Below are 12,264 nucleotides of genomic sequence, written 5' to 3'. Positions count from 1 at the left end.
AGACCATTCCTCTTAATAATATGTCAAATAGAAGTGACTGTAATCGGGTGGTGATGTGCTACGGGTTTCTAACACACCCACCATCTGTTCATTTACCAACCGCGGTCAGTTTTTTGTTCTCAGTAGTTTGATTGAACATTTGGACACTTTTGATGAAGCTTTATTTCAGTTCCTTATTAATGCGTGTGTGTGTGTGTGTGTGTGTGTGTGTATGTGTTAGGGGCCACCTTCCAGGCCGGTGAAAGAGCTGACTGCTGATACTGCTGCATCTCCTGTTTTATAATCACAGCACAGAGCACAGGCTCCTCAGAGACACCAACAAAAGCCTTCTTTCAGAATAATCCCACTGATGATGCTCTTGACTTGCCGGTCAACGTGCTCACATGAGTAGGGTTTGTCCTGGCTTAAAATGGAGCACAAGTGGGAGATGGGGGCTTGCACCAGGTGCAGTGGTTGCTCATCCGTTGGGACAGATATGTATATATAATCAGCCATTCAACAAATGCCCTCATTTGCAGCTCCATGCATTTGAAATTCTGTTCAAATGCTAATTACCAAAGATTGCTGTTTGACAGACATAAGCCTAAGCTCTGTTGATTACCTCACCTTTCCAAATGTTCGCGTGTTCACTGCCTCAAGAGGCTTCTGTAGAGTTATTATACTGCATTCGACTTACCACGGAAGCGGAAAGCTGTGAATCACGTTGTTTTCATCATTAGTACAAAGTCCTCCTCAAAACAGTGAACTGTACAGTTAGTGTTACAGTTTTAACAAGTGAATACGTTTGTATGATGATTGATCTAAAGCTAATACTTGTGTATATACAGTATAACTCATTTAAAGATCAGAAACGCTGCTGTGTTTACTGTTCATGCTGGACATGTTGATTCGACGTCACTTGCTGAACTCTGAGTTGAGCAGACCATCCCAAGTAACCGAGTAGGTGTGATAGAGAGTGATTTTTTTTTTTCCAAGTTGGAGTTCGGAAATTTACAACCGTTAGTCGAATACACCGTTATTGCACCTAGTGGTCAAATATGGAACTGCAATACCGGGAATCACACTTCCTCGTACTAGTTCCGTGAACATTTCCAGTGGAGGAGGACAGGACAGTTGGTTGCCAGATTGGGCTAATTTTTTTTAAAAAATGCACTGTGGTCATGTTAGCCTCTAGTATACTGTAAGTCAAGTGTGATAGCCTCTCGATTTAATTTTGGTTGATGCCGTGTTGTTGTTAATGCCATCCTGTTCCACCATAATCTGTGGTCACCTGCACTGAGCCTCACCTTCGGACCTTACACAGTTCACCTTGTTAATAACGTAAACTATGAATGTGTAGCACTAAACTGTATAGCTGACATGACGTATAGCTGAATTTCACCTGTTGCCGGTCATCTCATTTCGGTGTTTATTTTGCACTGTAACTATTTGAACTACGCATAGTATATGCGAATGTGTCACTGGGGGTGTGGTCGTGCGTCAGCTGTGGATGGACAGGAGGCGGGTCGAATCGGCAGGTAATGTGTGATTCTCACCTGTGTTGCGTTAGCTCGAGTTTACTTGTTTGTGTGTGTTTGTGCTTTCAGTGTCTCCTGTAATGAGCGAGAGAGACAGACAGACAACCAGCACAAAGATGTGTGTGCATGCGTGTTGAATAATGCGAGCAATCAGAGTACACATTACAGCAGAAGCATGTGGGGAAAATATCTGCGCAGACGGAGATTGTTTTTAGATGTCCAATTGTGAACATACTTTGTCTAATGTACGTGTGCTTCGTGTTAACCAGACTGTTTATTTTATCGGACGTTTTGCATTTTTAACGGTCAAAAAAACATTAAGCGGTCAAATTTACCGGCTAATGGAAAAAATATAGATAGATAGATAGATAGATAGATAAAAGTCTGAACGTTTGCTTTGCACCTCCAGAGTCTGAGGGTTCGAATCCCACCTCCGTCCTGTGTGCGTGTGGAGCTTGCATGTATTCCCCGTGCTTCAGGGGTTTCCTCCCCCAGTCAAAAGACATGCGCTGTAGGCTGACTGTCATTTCCAATTGTCCGTAGTGATCATGCTCTGCGATTGGTTGGCACACGTTCCAGGGTGTCCCCCACCTTGTGCCCAGAGTTGCCTTGAATAGGCTCCAGGCTCCCTGCGATCCTGGGTATGGAAAACGGATGGATTTGCCTCCCATTTAATAAATTTTTCCTTCACCATAAAATCAAGTTTGTCAGATTTTCTCTTTCCACCCAAATGTTTCCTGATAAACCCAAATCTGTTCCACCATTTCCAGCTAAACTGAGAGTTCCTGAGAACAGAAAATGACACGTGTAATGCAGTGATGCAGCTCTATAGTCTAACAGCTCCATAGCTACTCCTTTGACTGTGTTGTATTTGGCAGTGGAAAAAGCGATGATTTGCTTCTCAGAGATGATAAAGTACCTCAAGCATTAGTCATCCTGAGCAAGCCTCTTATCTTCTCTGACTGTTATCTGACTTTCCATCCCCGTGGGGACCCGGGGTAGAATAGGTCCCTAGCACCCCCTTAATGTTTGTAAAAGGTGATGAATGGGGCGACTTGTTGGCCGTAAGTTGTGACCTGTGTCCATGGAAGAAGAGTTCCTGGCATTTGAGGAATGTGGGCAGTTGTGACCCCAGATCCAACACAATGCTTTGGTTCCAATTTTATATAGTTCAAGTTCAAGTGACTTTGTCATTCAGCCATATACAGCTAGTACAGTACACAGTGAAACGCAACAACGTTTCTGGATCCGGATATAGGAGAGGCCTGATCCAATCAAGTGGCTAGTTGTGACGTGCCCTGGCATTTAAATCAGCCATAATGACATTTTTCCCTGAAGGCGGTGGCATAGGGTCAATCAAACAATTTGAGCTTTTAGCTCTTATTGCAAGAGTATAACTTTTTTGTATCCTTGGTGCATATCTGCTGGAGTTCCGCGGCTCTGTGCATCCCACTGTTGGGCTACGAGGCAGGTGATGAGCAAGAATGGTGAAATAAAACATAATAAATATGGCAAACAAACAAACTCTCAAATGATGGATACTAGAACAGAATTCGGATGATGACTTGGATGCTAGATGTGTACTTGTTCCAAAAAATGAAAACTTTAGATTCTCAATCATCTGACATGGCAGATTCTCAGAAAGGGATTGCAGGAACTGTCAAAGACGTGAAAACGAGGTCAGGCCAGATTCTGGTTGAATGTTCAAAGAAAGTTCATGTAGATAATCTAATGCGTGCTAATACTTTGGCTGGTGTTCCTATGAAGGCATTTTTACACCCATACCTAAACTCTAGCAAAGGCATAATAAGATCGAGAGAACTACAAGACATGGATGAGCTTGAAAAAGCCTCAGAATTAGAACAACAAGGTGTTACAAGTGTAAAGAGGATTACAAAATGAAAAGGAGACTAAATGGAACTGGAACGTATTTTATGACATTCAACAAATGTTGGGTCATAGCTCCGCTGGATGCAAGAACAATCGTGTCTGTTACGATTACGGAGAAGACAGGCATGAAGAAACCTGTTTAAAACTATGCCGAATCGCCAAAATTGCTCAGGGGATCACCCGGCCTCATCAGAACACTGTTCTATATGGATTAAAGAAAAAGAAATTCAAAGAGTAAAATGTCAACAAAAAAAAAGTTAACAATGCAGAAGAACGCAAAGAGGTGCAAAAGCTCCCAGATTTTAAGTTTGAGAAATCCTTTGCATCTGTGACATTACCAACCAAACACGTGTGCCAGACAGACGTGACCTGGCTAACAAAAGACAAACCACAGTCAATCAGTAACAAAAACCTTCCTTCATCAAAAAAGAAAGCACAATGCTCTCAAACCTCTACTAGTCAAACACAAACCGGAGCTTGTGAAGAACCAAATCTGATGGAACATTCCCCAATCCTAAGTCCCTCTCCTAAGAGTAGGAGTAGAGATCCGGTGCTACCAACTTTTGACAAGTAACAGTATTATTCACTGGAGTGGTCGAGGTGTCAAAGCAAACTTTGCAGAACTTCAGCGACTAGCCAGGTTAATTAACCCTCTTGCAATTTGTCTCTAAGATGCACACTTATCACCAAATAGTCAAATATCCCTAAAAAGGTTTGTGCGTTTTAATGCAAATTGACCAAACATGCAACGTCCTTCAGGAGGAGTAAACATCTTAGTTCATCGCAATGTAATTCAGTCAAGTCACAATAGATCCTAATCTACAAGCAGTAACTGTACGTTTAACCCTCCACAGGGCCATCACATTGTGTTCCATTTACTTACCTCCAGATACACCTTCAAGATCTAAACTATTTTGCTGATCAACTCCCAACCCCTTACATATTTGCAGGTGACATCAACGGTCACAGCACATTATGGGGAGGAATTCGCACAGATAGGAAGGGAAAAATACTTAAAGCCTTCATCAGTAACAATGAACTGTGTATCCTCAATGATGACTCAGACACTTACCTGCACCCAGGACATGGAACATATTCAAAAATTGATTTAACAATATGCAAACCTGATCTCTTGCCTGATTTCTCATGGCGCACATGGGACGATCTCTGTGGAAGAGCTCATTTTCCCCTAATAGTTACATCTACAAGATCAAATATCCAACATAATATTCCAAGATGGCATCTCAAGAAAGCCAACTGGTACCTGTTCCAGACCCAATGTTATGATAAACTTCATTCAGCAACGCAAGACAGCCAAGACCCAGTTACAAGTTTCACAGACAAGCTGATCGAAATAGAAAATGATACTATCCCGAGGACATCACCAAAACCAAGTTGCAGGCATAACCTATGGTTCGATGACCACTGCAAAAAGCTGTAAAAGCTCGGAAATAAAGCAGAGAGAATCTTCAACAGAGACCCGACAGAATCATTTAAGAATGATTATTAATGATGCAAAAAGACATAGTTGGAGAAAATATGTATCTAACCTACCAGCAATTACACCATCACCACAAATCTGCAACTCTCGTAACCACGATTCGAGAAATAACCTACTAGCAAAATCTTTTGAGAAGAACTCTTCATTAGACAACTGCTGACCTTAATTCAATAAGATACGTATACAAAAGGAACAGAAACTTCTGAATTTGCGCTCAAATAACACTGAGCCATATAATCAACCCTTCACTATAGTAGAATTACAAGGGCTAACAAACATTCCCATGATACCACAGTTGGTCCAGACAGAATCCATTCTGAATTTCTGAAGCACTTACCGCATACAACGCTACTCGGACACGGTCTCCGTGTTTAATTCTAGGCTGAAAACATATTTGTTTACTCAAGCTTACCATGAGTAGACTTTCTTTTACGCCAAGTACACAGTCTTCTCCATCACGGGATAGTAAGCATACCTAATGATCTCTCCCTCTCTTTACATCCCTCTCTCCTTCTGTTGAGCCACACATGGTATTATGGAGATGCCAGTGATCCTGACCCCTTCTGCTCTCTGGAGCTGCGTGATCCATTCTAACGCCCTACCACTGGTTGGAGTTCTCATCAACTGGAGGCTACATTCTGCCACTGAGGATGACCCCAAGCAGTGTAGCCTGGAGATTGATTAGTATGGTACCGCTTGAAGTACCATGAAATGGTTTTGTACCTCAATTCCACATGGACATTCTTGCTGTGGTAGTTGGGACTTCGGTTGTTGCTATGGCTTCAGGACTGCAATTACCACATGCGGTTTTGCACTCAAGTCTCCTTTAGTGAACAGTGGACTAGTTCAACAAATAGACTTCATGTAAAACCATAATGAACTTTCCTTTACTTTTACACTATCTGTTGTGACCCAAATTAGGACGGGTTCCCTTCTGAGTCTGGTTCCTCTCAAGGTTTCTTCCTCATATCATCTTAGTGAGTTTTTCCCTCACCACCGTCACCACCGGCTCGCTCAATAGGGATAAATTCACACACTTCAAATCTCTATCCTGTGTTTATATGTTTCTCTAAAGCTGCTTTGAGACAATGTCCATTATTAAAAGCGCTATACAAATAAAATTGAATTGCATACAACACTACTACTCCTCCTTTACACCAGTATTCCAATCAGAAAGTTCTTATCTGTATGAAGCTAGACCTAAAGCGATCAATATGGCATACGTATTCCAGAACAGAGCTCCATCTTCACAACCGAGGCCCGAGCGCTACTACTGGCACTGGAAGACATTGGGCAGGGTCGAGGACGAAACCTTTTAATCGCTTCAGACTCAGTCTTGCCTTCAAGCACTTGAATCCATGGAGACCGACCATCCCATAATTATCATAAACATTTTGACTAAAATACAACGATTATAGAAGAAGGATTTCAACATTATCCTCTGTTGGGTACATATTGGTCTGTCAGGAAATGAAAAAGCAGAAATAGCTGTAAAAGAGGCATTAAATTTTGAGATCTTGGAATGTCTGATACCGCCCTCTGACCTCAGGCCATTAATAAACTCGTATATATCACCAAATCAGAATGGAATGAGTGCAAGAGCAATAAATTATACAAAATAAACCCCAAGATCCAACGAAATTACTTTCAAAATCTAGGCATGACCATGTAGTGTTTACCAGATGCCGACTGGGCCATTCAAGACTAACACATGCAAGACTAAATGGAGAGAGTACTGACTGGTGAAGATCCTCCCATATATATACCTTGCCAAACCCCAATGACCATCAAGCACATTTTACTGAACTGTAAAACTTTTGGAACTATCAGACAACGCTTTCATTCAGAAATCTGTTCTCAGTAGTTTGATTGAACATTTGGACACTTGGAGCTTTATTTCAGATATTTTTTTTAAAGTACCATCTGAACAGATTTTATAGTTTGTAATTTTTGTATAATTTTTAAGTGTCTTATTTAATATTGTAAATATTTATTGATGAACCTTTTGTTTGCCATGTGAATAGCCTGGTTGCTCACATGGCTTTAAAACTAACCAGTTAACTAACTAAATAAATCTGACCTCCCAAGAATTTCTGATTTGATTGTAGGAGATCTGAATACCGTGTGTTGCTCATGTGTTTCCAGGCCACTAAGCAGTTCCTGGAGGAGATCAATAAGTGGACAAGTCAGCATGGAGTCTCTCCCCTGACCTGGGATGTGGCCGTGAAGTTCCTCATGGCGCGAAAGTTTGATGTCCTTCGGGCCATAGAACTCTTCCACAGCTACAGGGTATGTTACCGGCTGTAACCTGAACGTTCGGTTTGTATTAATGCACTCCTTCTAATACGTTATTGTTTCTATAGTAGCAGCTCATACACAGGGACTGACACAGCAGACGCTCCACACAGTCTAAGACCTAATAATAAAATGTAAAATTGTTTTTATTGGTCACCGATACAGTAGAGCACAGTGAAATTGTTTTCTTCGCATACCCCAGCCTGTCAGGAAGTTGAGGTCAGAGTGCAGGGTCAGCCATGATACGGCGCCCCTGGAGCAGAGAGGGTTAAGGGCCTTGCTCAAGGGCCCAACAGGGGCAACTTGGCAGTGCTGGGGCTTGAACCCCCGACCTTCCGATCAGGAACCCAGAGCCTTAACTGCTAAGCCACCACTGATCCTGGAAAGTCTTCAGGACAAAGGAGTTTACGCTTTCTGGTTTCTCAGTAAAATGACAGGCAGTGAATCTTGAGAGAGAAAGAAGGAGAAAGAGAGGGGAGATGCTGGTGAGGAACGACTGTTTATCACCGCTGTAACGTAAGTGAGAACAGGGACTAACTTGTCTTTCAAACGTTCCACATGTAATTCTTTAAATCTTAATTGTAAACTGTTAAAGTGTGTTGTTTGGTAATAAATAAAACATTGTAATCGTCGGTAAATCACTGTGGTATAAGCAGAATAACACACAGAATGAACTTCCAACCTCAGTCCGGACCGCAGAATCTCTCACCATCTTCAAAAAACAGTTAAAGACCCACCTCTTCCATGAACACCTAACCAACCCATAAAAAACAAACAAACAACCATTTACTCTGGCACTTACACCTCTACTCTGCGCTCTTTGCTTCTTCTGGAACTCAATTAAGAGATCTTGTACAGTAGCACTACTTGTGTTGTTCTCTGCTTGATATATCGCTTTGCTTGTATTTTCTCGTTTGTAGGTCGCTTTGGATAAAAGCATCTGCTAAATGAATAAATTTAAATGTGAACACGCAACAGACCGTGCTGTTATATGAAAATAATGCACTTTGGGTGGGGTAGCATCACCATCGTGCATTATTTTAATACAACAGCACGATCGGTCTTGTGTTGTTGCTTATGTGTCTGACTGGAAGTATTACAGTACCTGAAAATGACTGACCTGTTATTTCACAATTTTTAGGTTTATTCAACAACTTAAAAAATGGCAATAATTCGAGACAGCATCAACAAACGGATCAAAATCTAATCCCCATCAACACATGCTTATGGTGACTGACTATTGATTATTTATGTACTCTACATGTAATTCAGTCCCCTCTGACAGTACTGGAACAGCAAGGCCAATTCTAATGTTTTCGCTATATTAAAAATGGGTTTGCGATCAAAAGATGAATGAGGCGATCTTTTCCTCCGATTTTTACATTTAGATGTGTTAAACAACCTAGAACCTGGAACCTTTTGTTTTAATCCACCCATTTTTTCAAGGAACACGTGACTGATAGGTGTTTCTTGATGCCCAGGTGTGCCCTGTTAAATTGGTTGTTTAAAGAATTAATAGCTTTGAATGTCTACTCTTGGTTTGAGCCCTCGGTTTTGCCTGTGAAGACTGTATTTGTTGTTAAAAATAGATAAACCAAGATGAAGACCAGAGAGCGGTCTATGGAAGAAATGCAAGCCATTTTGAAGCTGAGGGAAACTCTATCAGAGCCATTGCACAAGCATTGGGCATAGCCAATACAATAATTTGGAATGTCCAGTTTGGACTTTGGTCGGCCAAGGAAAGGAACAGCAGTTAATGACAGAAACATTGTGAGAATTGTGAAGAAAAACCCCAAAACTACAGTTAGTGACATCACCAACAACCTCCACAGGGCAGAGGTGAAGGTATCAAATTCATTAATTCGAAGAAGACTTCAAGAGCAGAAATATAGAGGCCATACCACAAGATGCAAACCCCTCATCAGCAGTAAGAATCAGAAAGCCAGATTGGAATTCACAAAGAAATTCAGAGATGATCCACAAAAGTTCTGGAACCAAGATGGAAAGGGCACAGTGTGGAGAAAGAATGGATCTGCAAGCATGGTGGAGGTAGTGTCATGGCTTGGGCTTGCATGGCTGCTTCTGGAACAGGTTCACTAATCTTTATTGATGATGTAACTCATGATGGTAGCAGCAGAATGAATTCAGATTTCTACAGAAACAATCTGTCTTCCAATTTAAAGAGAAGAGCATCCAATCTTATTGGGAGGAACTTCATCATGCAGCAAGACAAAGACCCAAAACACAACAAAGGACTTTGGAAGGTTTTAGACTGGCCAAGTCAATCACCAGACCTTCACCCAGTCGAGCAGCATTTCAGCTCCTGAAGAGGAGACTGAAGTGAGAAACCCCCCAGAACAACTGAAAGAAGCTGCAGTACAAGCCTTGAACAGCAGCAGAAAAGAAGAATGCAGCAGTTTGATGATGTCACTGGGTCACCGGCTTGATGCAAGCAAGAGTGTAAATATGAACAAACCAAATATTAAGTGTTATTTACTTTAAGACGATCAGACTATCTGTTCCATTACTTTTGCTCACCTAAAAATTGGGTGGTCTGATACGAAAGGTGCCAGGTTCTAAGTTGTTTTAAAGGGGACCTATTATGCAAAATTCACTTTTACATGGTGTTTAAACATAAATGTGTGTCGGCAGTGCGTGTACACAACCACCTCACAATAGTAAAAACCTTGTGCATTCAACAGTTTGAACACGCGCTTTCCAGCCAATCAAAATCGAGTATTCAGACAGACCGCGGTATAACTGTGTATACGTAGGAAATGCTATGAACAGACACATGTAGCCGATTATTCTTATAGGCAGTGCGAAATGAATTACTCAATCCTGGGAAGCAAGTTCGAAAGGAAGTACAACTACTTGTGTTAAAGTGAAACTAGATAGAGTCATGAAAAATGCAAATATTAAGCGGTTGATGAGATCTTTGCATAAAAATGGAAACATCGTGCAGTTGTTCCTGTTGGTGTAGGTGAAAGGCCGTGTGACCGTGCAGAATGACAGTAAACCTGTAAGGGATGTAGAACGCAGCATCACCGATTTAGGACTGAAGCAAAAGCTTGAATTATTTCACACGGTTCCTTTTAAAGCTTTTTCGGATCGAGTGAGATTCGAGTACAGGATTTTATAGTTCATGTTTAAATCTGAATGCGTTTGAGCAGGACTCTAATCTGGTGTCTAATGGAGGGAAACAGTCCTGTTAGAATCGATCTGCTCATGCAGGCTGTTATACTAACTCCTTATGATTTATTCATAATGAAATGACCGAGCTGTTTATTTTATTCCATGTAGCTCTGCTGAAGTGGAGGGTTTTGATGCAGGGGAAGAAAGTGCAAGTAAATCATAATCCAGTCAGTTTAATTCACTGAGGAGGACAGAACGGAAAGTTCGCATAGCTGTTCTTGCTGCTTTAAAAGCCATCAGTGTCTTTTACTAGCGGTCAGTATTGTTATTTATACAGTGTTCTGTGAAGCAAGTCAGGCCTACGTGAGCCTGAATCCTGGCCGTCGTCTCCCACACGAGAACCTGCATTTCAGACCACAGATTTTCAGACCATAAGAGCGTTATAATCATGATGTACGTCTATATTAAACATTCGTTTCCTGATAATTTCCTTTTATCATAATTTACATGATTATCACAATGTTCAAATGGCCACATCTTAACTTCTTGCTTCCTGTTTTCATTGCGTTTGACTCCCTTCTCTGTTCTCACTTCTAGTTTGCTTACAAATGACATTTTTCTCGTCATGTCTCGGCTTCGGTAAAAAAACACTATGCTTCTCTCATAGCTAGCTAACAACTGCTAGGAAGTTGCACAGAATGAAACTCATTTGCTGTACTTTAGAGAAGTTGTTGTAGGTCTGTGTGAAATAAAAACATTCCCACCAGAATTACAGAAGGTTCAGTTACGCTGTTTTACTTCGTACTCTCATGCGCATGTTGATTAAATGCCAATCGTGTGTGCATTACCTGAATGTGCTCATGGCACAGCTGCACGACATTACATAAAGTGATACACACACACACACACACACACACACACAATCTTTAATTGAAAGAGCGCCTCCTAAGGTTGGCGTGTGCTAATGCTGCGTTGGACAACACCTCGTCACAAGGTGTTTCAAACCTCTGATAAATGCCAACAACTCTGAAATCCTATTCGTGAACTCGGGATAGTCTCTTCAACCTGTGGCTGCTCACAGCATGAACAGTAAACACTTTAACTTGCACACAGACATATTCGCTTGTTAAATCTAGAACACTGACTATACAGGTTCAAGTGGGAAAATATACATCGCTCATCACAGTGCGCTAGCTTGATGCTAAAATGCAGGCGTCCGTGTTTTGTTTTTTTTTCCCCGCACTTTGTAGCTCAAACGCACAGAGGTCGAAAATGACATCATTCTGATCTGACTTGCCATTTCCGAGGTAAGTCAAATGCAGCACAAATCTTCCAGTAATACAGCTCAGCCACTGCGGTGTGTCATCTGTCATAAACACAGACCCCCGCCTTCACCACACACACACACCCACACCCACCCACCCACACACACACACACACACACACACACAGTAACTCCTCCTGTTATACAGTGCCTTTTCTTTTATCCTACTTAAATTTTTCTAAATTCATACGTACAAATGAAATAAATAAAGTAATCTATATATAAGATTGCAGCGAATCAGGCCAATTATACATTTTAAAGTCCCCATGTAATCAAAATGGAAGTTTTGTGGCTTTTAGTATGAACATGTCAGCCTTAAGGTTACAAATTTACACTCTCTCTCTACCACCGATACGGATCAGCAACTTTGATGACATCATTCTACACTTCAGCTTTTCTGTCCAATTAAACACTCTCTAGAAAGTGTCCCCCCCCCCCCATGTTATTAAAAATCCATGGTGTCAAGTACAGCTGTGAGACGAGTTAAACACTATTGGCTATTTGAAAGGGGGAGGGGCCACTCAATATGCCCCGTCCTGACTTCCTGGTTCAGTGGAAATTACGTTAACACATCGAATAACGCTGCACGTTTCGAGGCACTT

The 12,264-nt window shown here is 41.4% G+C and overlaps 1 protein-coding gene across 1 annotated transcript in view; it reads left to right on the top strand.

The window, feature by feature from the left end:
- Nucleotides 1–12,264, top strand: part of ptpn9a (protein tyrosine phosphatase non-receptor type 9a) — a 37,348-nt gene that overhangs the window by 8,118 nt on the left and 16,966 nt on the right. The window contains exon 2 of the mRNA XM_053642046.1: nucleotides 7,054–7,197. Within this exon, the coding sequence (XP_053498021.1) occupies nucleotides 7,054–7,197 (144 nt within the window). The remainder of the gene's footprint in view (nucleotides 1–7,053; nucleotides 7,198–12,264) is intronic.

This window comes from Ictalurus furcatus, chromosome 14, assembly GCF_023375685.1.
Source record: "Ictalurus furcatus strain D&B chromosome 14, Billie_1.0, whole genome shotgun sequence".
Lineage (NCBI taxonomy): Eukaryota > Metazoa > Chordata > Actinopteri > Siluriformes > Ictaluridae > Ictalurus > Ictalurus furcatus.
Note: the sequence above shows the minus strand (reverse complement) of the source record. Positions and strands in the feature narration are given on the sequence as shown.